General features: G+C 36.2%; 1 protein-coding gene across 1 annotated transcript; it reads left to right on the top strand.

The window, feature by feature from the left end:
* Window positions 1–13,170: 13,170 nt before the first annotated feature.
* LOC124356875 (facilitated trehalose transporter Tret1-like) lies at window positions 13,171–14,618 on the top strand. Its single transcript, XM_046808149.1, has one exon. The coding sequence runs from the start codon at window positions 13,178–13,180 to the stop codon at window positions 14,555–14,557; it is 1,380 nt and encodes a 459-aa protein (XP_046664105.1). The 5' UTR covers window positions 13,171–13,177; the 3' UTR covers window positions 14,558–14,618.
* Window positions 14,619–17,008: the final 2,390 nt, after the last annotated feature.

Here is a 17,008-nt window from a genome sequence, read left to right as displayed (position 1 = left end):
GGGTAGAAAAAAGTAAGAGCTTGATTGCACACCCCGTGACGAGTCTATCCAGAAAGACGTCGTGCTTGACGGAGTGTGTTTTATCCAGATCGACCAACGTGACCTGAGGTCGGGAAAGCATCAATCGGAAATGCCCCTGGCCATCAGTGCGGGCTTCTGTCTCCTTAGTTCTGGCGAAAAAAGAAAAACAATCACCGAGATAGTAAAAATAGTAGATAGGGACAGAATGGCCTGCTTCTCACTGACATCGCTTGTTTTGGAGAAAAAAAAAATAGCGATCGTCATAATGATATGTAATTTACACAGTAATTCAAATAAGGTCTGTTCTTTTTAATTGTGATATTTTTAGGTCCCCGAAACAGTGGTCTCCGGAAAATACCATAGTACCCACATTAATTTCCTCTTCGGATCCTGGAGGTGAATTTTGGTATATGATATGAAATGTATTTAATATTATAGTAGATATGAGTTGTTGGCTTTTGAGGGTTTTGATTATATATTTAATTCATTTTACCGATATACGTAGTATTTTCTACCGTTCCGAAAACTCCGTTAACTGTAGTCTGGCATTTTCTAATTGTATAAAATTAGAATGCTGTTTAGTGATATATATTTAAAATAAGAAAAAATAAAGTGTTTTTTCCATACATTCCATTACATTAAAAAATATTTTAAGCCTGTTACCAATTTCTGAAACGTTAACTACGTGGGGGTTCTAGTTGAGTTTACTTTCTATTGCTGTTCAAATTTTACTTAAGTTACAACTACTTTTGATGAACTAATTTAGATGACTGTTTTCGTCATCTGTACGTCACAGTAGAGAACGCCGCATACACAGAATAGAATAACAGTAGCGAGTGGCATAACTCGCCTCTAGATAAAAAAAACTGCAACGGGCTAACCCACATTGTAAGGACGCGGACTGACATATTATATACAAGTTTTTTTTCTCCGTGGATAATCATGAGTTAATTGTTAAAATATTACTTGTTAAGTATATATTTATTATAGAAGCAGTTATAAATTGATAGGTATAACTACTATTGGAAAGGCTGGATGGGTATTACTATGCAAAGAATATAGTAAAACGCATTTCAACGAATTTAGTTTATATGTCCGTAGAAAATCTGTCACAGAAAAAAAGTTGTGGATTAATTACATGTAAGACAGTATTTTTATTTTTGGTGGGAAATATAGTAGTACAATGGAGAATTAATGTTGAGCAATATAATATAGTTCCTTTGGAGTAAATATAGGTCACCAGAACACATATTTTCATAACGATTGAGATATATATATATATATATATATATATATATATATATATATATATATATAGATTTCAACACTTTCGGTCTATTGAGCAGCGGAGAAGGACGCAAAGTGAGATGCTGGTCATCACAGGAGATAGTGAAAAGTTTTGTTGATGTTCTTCCAAACAGAAACAATTTAAGGTTTTTGAGTCAGCTAACACTGGTAAGTCAAAAGAAAATTAGCTTTCGTAGAAGTTCAAAGTTTCCTAGAGAGATAGGTAGACTATTAATTAGTGTGCATTCACAAAATAAAATCTCCTAATTACAATCAAAACTTCAAGTGAACTGTAGTTGAGAACTCAGTCTCTAATGTTTATATTGTCTCAACTTTGAAAAGAACAGTTTCATCAAAGTAACTGCAAAGAGTAACAAAAAGGTTTAGTTTTAGAAGCTTTAATTTTAGGATTAGGAAACCATTTTGAAAGTTGATGTAGGAGGCAGTGTCTTTGTACGTACTGTTTATTCGAAGATTTAAGAGCCCCATAGTATTACACGACACTAAGACCTGATTCGCGCGCGCGCGCCCACACGCACACACACACACACACACACACACACACACACACACACACACACACACACACACACACACCACACACACACACACACGCGCGCGCGCGCGCGCGCAAAATGTAACCTGCCAGTATGTGCGCCATAGAAACATAAGTTGAAGCAAAATAAAATAAACAGTGATGGCAGTTAGGGCGAGCTGCACGTGTGATGGTATGTGGGAATATTCTATAATTGTAAATAAGTTTTTAACAGAATATCACTAAATTATGCCCTTGTGTTTGTATACTATGGAAAGATTGTGTATGTAAGTAAAGTGGCAGTCGAAAATGGAACGCAAAATACACTAAACCTTTGAATATTCAAAATGATTGATGTTGTAGGAATGGCTGGATCCTCACATCCAGTGATGGGTCGTATGGCTTAAAGTACTTGAAGTTGGCATATCAGTTAAAAGTATCTATTCGTAGTATCTAAATCAATGTGTAATAAGCAAACCCTTCACTAAAAAGATAATTTTGAACTAATCATATCCGAGTGATGCAATAGATACCATATAACATTTTCACATAGAAATTAGGTCAGCATATAAACAGTATTTTATCACTAAGTTATGTGAAATGTCTGGAAAAAATATTGCTTCCTTCGTAATACGTTCATCGTATAAGACAAATGTCAACCAAAGAAATCGGTAAGACTAAATCAAAAGGAAAATGTAGACTAAATTACTTTAAATGAAACCATGCCTGCATCCATGCATAATTTTTTTACAATAGGTTATAACTTCTATTTTTGTTGATTACAAGAAGTAAGCAGACAAGTATACGGCTATAGACTAGATAGAACGTTAACAATTTACCGTAGCCTTTAGACAAAAAGGAACTGCTTTCCTTGTATTCTAAAAATTTCAGTTAATTTAGTTCATGAATATGTGTAAGTCCCTTATGTCCAAATATTTATTAGTTCGGTAAAGTCGTTCATGAATATGTGTAAGTCCCTTATGTCCAAATATTTATTAGTTCGGTAAAGTCGTTCATGAATATGTGTAAGTCCCTTATGTCCAAATATTTATTAGTTCGGTAAAGTCGTTCATGAATATGTGTAAGTCCCTTATGTCCAAATATTTATTAGTTCGGTAAAGTCGTTCATGAATATGTGTAAGTCCCTTATGTCCAAATATTTATTAGTTCGGTAAAGTCGTTCATGAATATGTGTAAGTCCCTTATGTCCAAATATTTATTAGTTCGGTAAAGTCGTTCATGAATATGTGTAAGTCCCTTATGTCCAAATATTTATTAGTTCGGTAAAGTCGTTCATGAATATGTGTAAGTCCCTTATGTCCAAATATTTATTAGTTCGGTAAAGTCGTTCATGAATATGTGTAAGTCCCTTATGTCCAAATATTTATTAGTTCGGTAAAGTCGTTCATGAATATGTGTAAGTCCCTTATGTCCAAATATTTATTAGTTCGGTAAAGTCGTTCATGAATATGTGTAAGTCCCTTATGTCCAAATATTTATTAGTTCGGTAAAGTCGTTCATGAATATGTGTAAGTCCCTTATGTCCAAATATTTATTAGTTCGGTAAAGTCGTTCATGAATATGTGTAAGTCCCTTATGTCCAAATATTTATTAGTTCGGTAAAGTCGTTCATGAATATGTGTAAGTCCCTTATGTCCAAATATTTATTAGTTCGGTAAAGTCGTTCATGAATATGTGTAAGTCCCTTATGTCCAAATATTTATTAGTTCGGTAAAGTCGTTCATGAATATGTGTAAGTCCCTTATGTCCAAATATTTATTAGTTCGGTAAAGTCGTTCATGAATATGTGTAAGTCCCTTATGTCCAAATATTTATTAGTTCGGTAAAGTCGTTCATGAATATGTGTAAGTCCCTTATGTCCAAATATTTATTAGTTCAGTAAAGTCGTTCATGAATATGTGTAAGTCCCTTATGTCCAAATATTTATTAGTTTGGTAAAGTCGTATAAAACAACATTGAAAGTTCAAAGTAGCATGGCACTATATTACATCCGTTGTTACTTATTAATACTGTGGATAGTACAAGTATTGGCAGCTAGAAATAGCAATAAAATGATGTCATTTATCTCTGAAGAAGAATATCTCGAATCTATAATCACTTCAAGGAACTGGTTCTACAGAATCTGCTTCGGCTCGTTATTATGCCATTTTACACTTTTTTACCTGTACAACTAGCTCCAGAAACAAGTTCTACAAGATTGAGATGCATGTTGTGTCATCATTATTTCTGAAGGTGTCTATACAATTAGCATATTCAATTCCATTACTCAAATGCAAAATTTCGATACTCACCAATAAAAAAAGAAGTTGTATTTAGTAAATACTTAGTATATTGTTATTTTACTACACATAAGCTTTTTTATAACAGTAGAAAAGTCATACATTTGACAATGAATTGTAGATAAAAATATGAGAATATTAAATATATAAACATTGTAATTCTCTCAGTTTTATTATAGTGATAGTAAACTATATCTACGTTCCTGTGCATATTTGCCATGGGAAAGACTAAATGTTGACTGTTATGATTCGTTTCAAGGGAATTTACGGAGTTTAGGAATTCTTACTGTTGTCGGAGAGAACGTACAGCGTGCATACAATCGCCAGTACATATAAAGTAAAACTTTTATTACCTAAACTTTAGTAAATTAGGAGTAAACTATGTTTCTAACATTTAATTAATAAAATATTAAATGTAAAAGTCGATGAAACAAAAGTAAACCTACTCCTGATATTCGGCCACTGAGAAGATAAATTAGATCGATTATTCACACTTCCATGAGCAATTGTTAAACTAATGATAGTTAAAAGAAAATCTTAAAATCATACATATTATACTATGTAAGAAAACGCCAGACCACGTGTCTCTGAGATTGCATACAAAGTTTATGTATATCACATTTGATTATAGAGATGTCCTGCAGACAGATTTTACAATTTTACATCCCCCCGGAGACAAAAAGTTTTGTGAGCTGGCTGAGTGATAGATCACAATAACGCTCAGCTAAATCTTATGGTTGGACATACACCAACATGTAACTAATTCTTGTCCATGTAGAAATTTTCATGCAAAATTATAGAATATTCACATTATTCTTAATTAAATTGGAACTGATAGTAGTGTGTTAAAATATAAATATAAAAGTTTTCACTTAAGTACCGATGAAATCTAGCAATAAGCTATGATTAGGACTTTATTTTTATATGACTCTTGCAATACAATTACTGTTATTTGTTTCCTGCAATAAATAATATTATTATTATATTAAACAATTACTGGTATTATTATTCAGACTATAATTTGATCCTGCCCAGGCTATTACAGTTTATGTAATATGCGATTTGAGGAAATTAGTCATGGGCTATTTGTATAAGCGATAGTGACTTACTTATTGCTTAGTACTAACTAAGAGTGCGCCTATAATATGTATAGCGAGCGTATATTTTAAGCTTGTTAGCTGTAATTGAATATGGTTGGTTAGCGTGATAAGCTATGTGATTTGGTTTACTATAAGGACACTATAGTAACTAATTTGTATATATATCGCGCGCGCGCACACGTACGCACACGCGCGCGCACACACACACACGTACGCACGCACGCGCACAAAACGATTAACGAGACTGCTCAATATGATGCCAAATTATGCAAATTATGCAAAAGATAAATGTAGACACCAATTTTGTTTTGCAGGGTTAACTTTATTTAACAGGTCAATTCAAACTTCAATTCAATTCAAACCTTTTATTACCATAAACAATATACATTATATGGTAAAAGTCAGCCATTTAGTCTAAAATTTTGCAAACATACCACAGTGTCACATTCATACATACATATTTTGCATTCATTAATTCCAGTCACTCGCCAATTTTCACCATTTCAACGCCAGGGTCTATTTTCAAAATGGGTTGGTAGACCTGATCCTACCCTACAAACACTATTATTTTTACGTTCGCTCCCTGGTTAAATTTAGATTTTGTGTGATTTTAAGCCATAACGAATATTTTTGACTCCGGAAATTGTTTGTTTTATTTACATAGTTATGACCTCACAGTAAACAGGACATTTTATTTTGTTTCCGTAAGTAATTACTAGCTCTACATCTAACCACCAGACTAACAAGGTTAGACGTGCATACAGCAATACAATCCACGTTTGACGTAACCAGGAGCGACGCGACTAAACATAGACTATCTTCTCAATCTTACTACACGTCCACTTGGTCAAGACGGTAGTGTCAGTCTCGCATTAGAGAGTTCGCTGGTTCAAGTCTCGGACTAAGCAGAAACTTTTTGCACAAGATTTTATCATCATATTTATTTCTTGTTACTATTTTTAATATTTTTTATACATATATATAACTGTAATTAATTTTAATTTTTTTAACACTTTTAACCGTATTCAAAAGGTTGTTATACAATTTTATTACAATCGTTCTTGTTATAAATTAAATATATTTTATTATTGTTAAAAATACTTGTTAGATTTATATTTTAAACTCTTGTTATTTGTTAAAAAAAATATATTTATTCGTTGTTTGTTTTTAATATTTTACTGAATTTTAACCATATATTTATTTTATTCTATTTTATATATTCATATCCTTAATTTATTATGAACATGTCGTTTACTGTTGAAAAGACGAAGACTGGTAAGCCGTGCATTCTTTTTAACGATGTTAAATATAGGCAGCAACGGATTCTTAAAAATGGTGAAGTGTCTTGGCGCTGTCTAGGGAAAAGCTGTGGCGCGTCCATTAAAACTGATGCGGGTATGACAAAAGTTATTACTTATAACCAAAAACATAGTGGCGAACATCCTGTCACGATGCGTACCCTCCTATCACCACTGCTGAAGTCTCAGTCTGCGACCGCCGCGCTACCTGCGGTGCCTTCTACGCCGGTTAGGATTGCTGTAGAACGCCCGTCTGCTCCACACCCGCCTTAGATCTCTCACTGTCTGACGATCCGCCTGGTTCAACAGAACAAAGAGACATAAACAACAAAATATCTGAAGATCCGGTAGCGGAGATTTCCCGACTCAGAAAAGTTCAGAGTGAATACCAAAAGCTGCTAAACCACACAATAGAATCGGACACTCGTTTGCTTGAGTTCACGGACCAGATCTTTCAAGTAAACGCATCTCGCGTCGACCAGAGCGCCCGCGCTTCCGCGACGGTGGACTGTGGTGTCCAGTGCGAACCGTCACCCACTGGTGTGGACTTCGGTACGCAGTGCGACCTATCGGAACAGTCTGTCGAGTGTGCGCGATGTGCCGGAAACACTGAGACTATACGCTGCATGAAAACGACCAGAGAAGTTCTAGAAGCAGAAAATCAGTGCTTAAAACATCAGCAAACTTCGTTCAAGGTTTCAAGTTTTAAATCTGAAGAGAAATGGGCCAAAGTTAAAATTAAAAATAAAAACAACAAAAGTAATAAACAAACGTTAACAATACCTATACATAATAAATTCCAAATTCTATCACATGAAAAACAAATACCACCGAATCACCAATCCAACAAAACATCTCAAAATATAAAAACAGATAAGAAAAATAAATCTCACCATTAACAGGCAACCTTCTCTAAGTCATAGCACTCATTTTAGTCGTAAATCAATAATTATCAGAGGTGACAGCCACACCCGTCACATCGCTGGACTGGTGAGTGACTTGACCGCCCCTGGAGCCTCAGTTGATGGCGTGTGTCTGCCAGGCGCAAAGTTGCTTGACGTTCTAAACTCGGACCAAACATCCCCTCGACCCGGAACGCGCTGTGAGGTGTTGATCGCTGGCACCAATGACCTGGCAGTGGGCAAGCAGCAAAATATCTACCGTCACCTAGAGACATACATCACGTCCCGATCAAAAGACACCGAGATCGTTCTAACCACCCTTCCACGCCGTCACGATCTGAAACCAAACCACCCTATCCACGATGAGACCGTGCTCGTGAATGCCTACATTGAAGAACTGGCAATCCGACACAACATCCTTGTCATAAACTTCAATGACATCGGCCGTAGGTATTTCACGAGACACGGTCAGCATCTTTCAATGCGGGGCAAGAAACTACTGGCGAGGATGATCGTGGGCGGCCTCGTACTCTCGGGTTCTGCCTCTACAAGACTTGAGACGCGTTCACCACCACCACTCCTAGTGACTGCCCCAGCAGTGGCCGTCTCTCCCCCCATCTTGCCGACGCCTGCTGCTACCCACAAGGAATTCTGTTTTGCCCCTCGGCGGTCATCTGGTCTCCAGCTACTCACGTACGCGGAGGTGGCCAGAGTACCTTCTACACCGGGAGGTCCGGGACAGCCTGTGCCTCCACAAACACAACTGCATGATGCAAACATTAGTAGTATTTCACACCAAACTGTTTTTTTAGGGACTCCACTTGCCAACAACAGACTAAATTGACAGACACCTCTCCATCAAAACAAACAACCACTTCAAAATTTCTTAATCAAAACAATTCAGTCCGACTGCTTCACCAAAACGCCCAATCAGCGAGAAACAAACTGGAGGAACTGCAACTCATTTGTGAGGACGAAAAAACAGATATCCTCGTTGTGACCGAAAACGGTTTCACCGACAGAAACATTGCCCTCTGCAAAATTCCAAATTTCACTTTGGCCAACGCATTCTGTAGACAACTCTCCAAAGGAGGGGGTGTCGCCATTTTTATGAAGGAAAATTTTAAGTTCAACCTTTTTCCAGTCAAGGAAACAGTGGAAAACGATTTTGAAGCAGTTGGAGTCAAAATTTACACAAAAAAGTCAAAATTAATCGTAGTTGGCGTTTATAGGTCTCCCAACGGGAACGAAGACGTTTTCATGTCAAAATTTGAAGCATTGCTGACAGAATTGACTACCCAGCAACTGAACTTCGTTCTGATGGGTGATTTTAACATCGATGCGATGAACCAAACTCATCCGTCGACTAAACGCTTTGTCGATATGCTACAATGCTTTGGCTTGGAGTTGCTGGTCAAAACTCCAACGAGAGTGACGCCAACAACACAATCTGCTATCGACAATGTAATTTCAAATCTCCCAAATGTCGAAGTGTCCGTGATCAACACAGCAATCGCGGATCATTATGGCCAAGAGGCTATAATTACAGGACAAAAAATCGAGAGGGAGCCCAAAATTAATAAAACAATAAGAGACATAAGGCCTAGCAACATTGCTCTCCTAAACGCCTCTCTATTTAAAGAACAATGGCATTTTCTAAATTCAAGCCAAACTGTAGAACAGCAGTTCCAGGCATTCAATAATTGACTAAATTTCCATCTAAATCTTTGCTGTCCTACAAAAACAATTAAAATATGTCAAAAAAAGACAAGAAATACTTGGATCACGAAAGGAATATTGGTTTCAAGAGATAAACTAAAATTCCTTTCCGAAATTTATAGATCAGATTCAAATGAAAATTTCAAAATTTATTACCGAAACTACAAAAGAATTTACCGAAAAGTGATCCAAGCCGCGAAATCATATAATGTCTCAAAAAAATTTTTACTTCTAAAAATGTTTCTAAAACTGTTTGGGACATTATTAACAATAAAAATAAAGCTCACAAACAGATCAAAATTAAAATTGGAGATACATTGGTGCAGGATGAAGCTCAGATCGCCTACGAGTTTAATATAATTTTTGCGTCTGTTGCTTGTGGGCGAGGTCCTCGACCGTCAGGTCAGAGCCCCAGGTTACTCACACGCGAAGACGTAGTCCAGTAGAATCAATGATACTGGCACCTGTACTTGAGGAAGAGTTCGAAAAAATTATTCAGCAGCTCCCGGCCAAAAAATCAACCGATCTAAATTTATTGTCCATGTGGATTTTGAAAAAATGTGCCAAGCATATTGTGAGCCCTCTGACTCAATTGGTAAATCTGTCTTTTCAAACAGGAGTTTTCCCCTCCCTCCTGAAAAATGCTAAAGTACACCTCATTTTCAAAAAAGATGACCCATGCTCCCCTAACAATTATCGGCCTGTCTCTATTTTGCCAACTGTGAGCAAGATTTTCGAAAAAAAACTATTTTTTGACAAGAATGCTTTGTTTTCTTAGCAAACACAACCAGCTCTCAGAAGACCAATTTGGCTTCAGAACGGGAAAATCGACGGTAGACGCTGTGGTGAGTCTGGTCGAAATGGTTATTGAGGGGTTAGAGTGTCGAAATCCCACCATAAGTGTGTTTCTCGACTTATCCAAAGCATTCGACTGTGTTGACCATAATACACTTCTTGACAAACTTGAATCTCATGGCATTCGAGGTGTGCCCCTGCTATGGATTAAATCATTTCTAAGTCGTAGAACACAGACTGTCCAAATTACAAATCACCTTTCAAGTCCATTGGATTTGAGATATGGAGTTCCCCAAGGCTCCATCCTCAGTCCAATCCTTTTTCTGGTCTATGTCAATGACATCGAGTCATCACTTCTGTACGGGAATCTCGTGCAGTATGCTGATGACACGACTCTCTGTTTTAACGAAAAATCAAAAGAAGTTTTGGAACAAAAAGCTTTTGTTGACCTTAACAACTGCGTCCAACACTTTCATAGCCTCAACCTGACAACAAATTCCACAAAATCTAATTTTCTGAATTTCGCCCTGCGGTCAATGGACGAGAAGCAGAGACAACTACCGTACTGGGCGACACAGAACGGTGGTTTATGAACACCTGCCCTCGCAGGCAGGTGTCCGTTTCATCAACAGTTTGCCTGATTCCATGAAAAACGTACAAACGCCCAAGGCGTTAAAAACTCGTCTGAAGCGCTTTTTAGCATCTAAAGCATTTTATAGCGTCGACGAGTTTTTGAATTATAGTTGGGAGACCTCCAATCTAGAAGACTGACACTGGCGTTGGCGGTGGAGAGAATTGGCGAGTAAATGGTATGGATGAATGTAACGATTGTATGTCTGAATGTGGTATTGTGAACGAATGTAAAAATTTTAGATTTATTCCGTATGATCTTTGCCACATAATTGTATTATTATCAACGGCAATAAAAGACTTGACTTGACTTGGGTGGTCTCCCAGTTACATCCCAAAAACTCGCCGACATTATAAAATGCCATTGACGCTAAAAAGCGTATAAGACGGGTTTTTAACGCCTTAGGCGTTGGTGCATTTTTAATGGAAGCTGGCAATCTGTTGATAAAATGGACACCTGCTTGCGAAGGCAAGTGTTCGTAAACCACCGTTCTATGTTTTCCAGAACGGTAGTTGTCTCTGCCTCTTGTCTCATATCCGTGCACGTCACGGCCCCTCAACAGGGTACATTTGGACATACAGAATGAAACTGTTTCCAGGATGTACAGACAGAGCAGAGTCAACAGTTGCAAGTGTTTGAAGGCTGGTCGGCACGACTCTCTAAAACTCAATTTTGCAATTATTCGAATCGCTTTCTTTTGAAGTTTGAAGGCTCTCAAAAATTGATTGTTTGCACTAGAGCCCCACAACACCAATCCGTAGGTAAGACGTGGGTAAATCAGCCGTCATCAGTACTTGACTTGGGCAGTATTTGGCTAAAGACCTCATAACATGGTTTATTAAAGTATATGGTAATAGTGCATTTCTTGATTGTAAACCCACATTTAAAATGAAAGCTGTGTAGTTTATATAGAACCTCAATCCTTGATAATTTATTTCTATTTGTTATATTTATTAAAATTGCTTATTTCTTTCTTGCATGTTTATCACACCTTATGTTATATTATGCCCGTATATTATGGATATGTCTGTTGTTTACGATTGTCAGCAATATTTATTGTTATATTTATTACTATCTTTTATATTTATTAATTATAAGTAGTATTTATTTATTATAAATTGGTTCGCGTTGTTATTGGTCTGCTATTGATGATTATAATGTAGGAGTAAATTAATTAGTAGTAGTTGTAATATCACAGAATGTACGTACAATTAAACATCCCAATGTGAAGGACTGCCAACGTAAAGACTAAACATGTTCACTTGTAAACTGCATTCCCGCACGCACATTGCAAGGTGCCTTGGGGTGGTGCATAAATGTTAAATGCATTTCTTTTCTGAATAAATGAGTTTGAACTTGAACTTGAAAACACACACACACACACACACACACACACACACACACACACACACACAAACACAAGCACGCGCACGCACGCACATACGCTATCGAGGGGTAGGTCAATGTTATGCAACCAAATAGCAAAATAATCTTAAAAAAAACATATTATACTAGTATATACATCATAAAAACAGTGGTAAAAACTTGAGGAAAGTATTTGAACTTTTGTCAGGGACTACCTTGAATTTACATAAATTATAACTGTTATCTGGTGGAGGGGGTGACGTCACACCGAGTGATGCAACTAGGAGACACACTACATACCATGGACGTGGACGTGACCAGCAAGACTCAGGCGGCCTGCCGTCGCACGGCCAAGCTCAGACAGTTCATGGCAGCATTCTTAGGTATGTAACTGGGAGCAGAACCATACTGTCTTTTAGTTTGTAGGTTAGGGCTTTAAGTACGATTCTTTTATCTGAATCCTAGGCAGTTTTTCCCTCTCCGCTACGACCATGTTTTATACGGAGCCTGAAACTGAAACTGTGATGATTGAATTAATAATGAAGATAATTGCGGCGTGTATGCGTGTGAGTTTGGTTTTCTGTTAACTTCGTAATATTATTCTTTAGTGCCAGTAACAATAACTATATTACGCAATGTTAAAATTAAAATTGAACTCTTTCCTTTATAGTACGCAATGCTTTATAGCATGCTTTAGTTAGTAATTAAAAAAAAAAATATTGCTTACTTTCTTAATTTCTTAAGTCTTAGTTTTTTCCGGATAAGATAAACTTTCATTCTCTCCAAATCGTGCCTTCAAGAGTTACCACTATAATGAGCCTTTTATAAACAATTTTTAGAGTGAACTCTAAAATGTTTCTGTGATCAATATAACCGTATGTTTTGGTGTGGATAAGGTGAGAGACATATCATTGTGAGATTGTGTTATGCGATTAATTAGTTACGAGTAGATGCCCTCCCTTTGTAATCGTATGCCGCAATCTCACATTCACATTTCTGTCATTGAACAAAAAAGAAATAACGGAAAGTTGTATATTAAAATTGAAAAGTATGCATAGTTTAAGGACGATACTATTATATAAAAATATACTGTACTTCAATAAAGATAAATATTTCTTAGGTTTTATAGCTCAACAGGTATAACATAGAATGGTGTCAAAAGTTTAGAATAATTTCCGAACTATTCGAACTGGGTTTGTTTCAGTGAACATGCTGACATTTGCCATGGGGACAACATGGTCTTGGCTGTCTCCCATGCAACCGTTGCTGACTTCGGAGAATCCTCCAGTGGGAACAGAACCCATGACAGAACACACTATAGCCTGGCTCGGCTCTCTCAGCTTCGCAGGATCTATCATCGGCGCTTTATTCTGGGATATCGCCGCGGACCGTCTGGGAAGGAAGATGACATTGTTTCTCGTAGCAGTGCCGTTTATCATCAGCTGGATAATGATCCTTGTAGCACAAAATGTCACATGGCTACTCGTAGCGAGGTTGATTGCCGGTCTCGGTAACAACGGGGCAACAGTTGTTGTACCGTTTTTTATTTCTGAAATCTCTCAAGATGACCTTCGAGGGTTTTTCGGCTCGTTTTTTATGATATTCAGTAGTGCCGGTATGCTTTTCTCAAACGTTGTTGGTTACTATCTGAAATACGAAGGACTCGCAATCAGTGGTATGTTGATTCCAATTGTGTTCGTTTTAATATTCGCCTCAATTCCAGAAACTCCAGTTTGTCTGTGGCAAAACAAGCGATATAACAAAGCAAAACAGACCCTTCTGTGGTATAGAGGGGGAGATGTAACAGTAACTGAAACGGAGTTATTGAAATATAGTGCGTTTACACAGACATCTCAAAGTAAACGCCCACCTCTTAAAGCATTAATTGCGACTAAGGGGAATACTAAGGCACTTTTAATAGCAAGTGCATCGTATATGGCCTTCCAAGCCAGTGGAATTTTACCAATTGCGGCATATTCTGTTAGTATTTTTGAAATCTGTGGGACCTCTATAAATGCTTTTCAATCTGCTATTATAATTGCTTCCGTTCAGTTGGTGTTTGGGTGTGTTGGCTCTCCATTAGTTGATAGACTGGGCAGAAAGGTTTTATTGGGTGGAACTCTTTTGGTTAGTAGTGCTTGCCTGGCTATCCTAGGGGGCTACTTATATTTTGTCGCCGACCGGTCCGTCAACCCTGTCTTGGAATGGATTCCAATTCTATCCTTATCTATTCACGTCATAGCGTTTGCTGTAGGGATTGGTCCAGTTCCTTTTGTTATAACATCTGAGATATTCCCTCTAGAAATAAAAGGACTCGCTTTGGCAAAATTGCAATTTTTGAACTGTATGTTCACTTTTGGGTTTGTGAAAGTATTCCCTGACATGATACGATATCTGGGACCTTATGGTTGTTTCTGGGTTTTTAGTACGTTATGCGTCCTCACATCTGCGTTCTTTATTCTTTATTTTCCAGAGACAAAAGGAAAATCTCAAGATGAAATACTAAGATTACTGAATGGATGTGACAAAGAAAACGAAACAGAAAAACTATATGCAGGTTACATTCCAATAAAATTGGCGAGTACAGAACGTAATAATCTCTAATATATGTTGGATTGAGTACTAAATTGTTAATGTAAAGACAGTTTGTGTATTAAACTACTGCAGTACGAGTACAATACTGAAGTATTGAAATGTATATACTATAGTATAAAACATTTATGTACAGTAAACGTCTATAATATTGAAGAAATTAGTTATTATTGTATATTATAATATTATATTAATAGTATATTAGTTCTATAAAAAGAAAAAGCAAAGCAGCTGTGATAGAATTATATTCTAAACTGTAGCAGAGGATAAGAACCTCTTAACACAAGTGCTTTAAACGAATTCAATAAGTAAAATACAATACTACATTATCCGGTGTTGTTAGGGAATGTTCGATGTTTGTATTTGCAGTAGAATTTTATCACTGCTGAAATATGTCAATGTAGCTGCACTTGCATTAGAGAAAAAAAGTTGAGGGGACCAAATGACTGATACTAAAAAGGCATTAATAACTCAAAATATTCATATAACGTTTTTGTTTTAATTTATTCTAAATCCAATTATTTTCAAACAGTACATTTATTTCAGCTATACATACTTATGTTTGGCCATAGGCATGGACACCAGCTTTTATAGAATCACATCTATATTTATGGCATTGTAAATCATAAACATAGTTTTTGCCAAAAACCTTCACCATGAACTCTCTCCAGTTACCGGTATACAAAATGCATTCCTGTGGCGATCCTTACAATAAGTTCAAGATTTTAATCATATACGTAGGCCTACAACAAGACTTATATAGGCCATCTTTCATAGAACATTAACTTCCTCATTACTATAGTTAAGAAAATAGTTAACGGGATAGTTAGTTTGACAGTAAAAGTGCTTCACAGCTTTTTCATATTTCTTTCTTTCTTGAAGTTATAATAAATATTTTTAATAGACGTGTATAAGGTTATTAATGTACAATTTATAATTGATAGATTAAGGTAAATCTCTATGCAACTATATTTATCAACCGCATAATAGGTGGCTTGAGAAGCGAATAGCTTATCAAAATCTTCAATGGACTCTGCTGCCCTTTGGAATAATCATAATTATAAATTTGCAGTGCCATCAACAAAAAGGGAAGGATATAGGATAAGGTATAACAATAGAAGATGAAGATAAAGATAAGGGGTGTAGCTGTAACCAATTTACTGTACATTTTTAATCTCCCACTCTTATATGAGATATATGGATGGGCGCAATAATTCCGGTCATCTGCTTCTACATAAATAACTGCATTTAGCCTTGGAAAGTCTCTAAGGTAACTGATAGCCAAACGTAACTATTAAGCATTTTGTGCTCTTAGATGGCCAAATCTCACGAGTAAGCTCGAAGGGCTCTGACTCATTTGTCAGACAAGTATATCGGAATCGTGCATTATACTCTTCTTCACCATATTAATTAAGCGATGCACACTATAGTAATTTACACACGTACGTACATTTTTATATCTTTGTAAAAAGAATAATCTATAAGACCTTTTTTATGAGGGTTACAAAATAAATAATGTTTACTTTGTCCTAGCTGTACTTTGGTGAAAGAACACTAAAATTATTTTTTTTTAGTGTTATTAGTTGGTTGCATCATATAAAATATCTAAAAGAAGTATTTAAATAAAGATTTAGTGAGTCTTACGTCTCTAGACCATTGTCTTTATATAGTTCATTTGGAAATTCATTTGGTATAAACCAATCAATGAACATCTGGGTTATATACGGATCCAGAATTTGAACTTATGTAAGTTAGGCTTAGCCTAGATTTTCTCCATATAGGCTACACTTGTTGATCAATACAAACAACAAACATATATGAGCGTATTGTGAAAGAGAATTTACTAAAATATTTTATTGATAGGTACATTTTTATCTTAACCCGAGACTATAAATGTGGTGATTGGCAAGCATGCCCCCAGTAATTTCAATACCACAAATCATCTGGATATTTATAATCTGGTTCTCTACGTCGGCTATAATAAAGCATTTGATATTTTTGATATAAATTTTCTAGTTATGAAATATAAAAACAAAAATTTAATTTGTGGCAAAGCCATGTTTTGGCTTGAAATTTTCTGTAGATGATGGCTGATAGTGAAAATTATGATCAATATAGCCAAATAAATTAGCGAAAGTATTGCACATCGCAAGGTGGTGTACTAGGACTAATACTGTTTCTTATACTTAATAATGACTTATTAAATCTTACAACTGAGAACGAAAATACTTTAACATGCCGACGCGTGCCAAAGATCTTATAATACGTCTTATATACGAAGGATCTAAAGCCTTAGAGTAAGCAGTGACCTGGAAAGGATTATTGGATGGTTAATTAATACTAGGGTAGTGACCAACCAATCAAAATCTAAGGGCTTAGGGTTTAGATGTAGATTACAATTTAGAAGTGTGCACGTTATTTTATTAAAATTATAGCATTCTATATTGTATAAGCGTCTGAAAT

The sequence above is a fragment of the Homalodisca vitripennis genome, chromosome 3 (assembly GCF_021130785.1).
Source record: "Homalodisca vitripennis isolate AUS2020 chromosome 3, UT_GWSS_2.1, whole genome shotgun sequence".
NCBI classification, from domain to species: domain Eukaryota; kingdom Metazoa; phylum Arthropoda; class Insecta; order Hemiptera; family Cicadellidae; genus Homalodisca; species Homalodisca vitripennis.
This window is presented reverse-complemented; position numbering and strand designations above follow the sequence as displayed.

Coding starts and splice junctions, on each gene's coding strand:
- LOC124356875 (XM_046808149.1), top strand. CDS start 13,178: ATGGGGACAACATGGTCTTGGCTGTCTCCCATGCAACCGTTGCTGACT.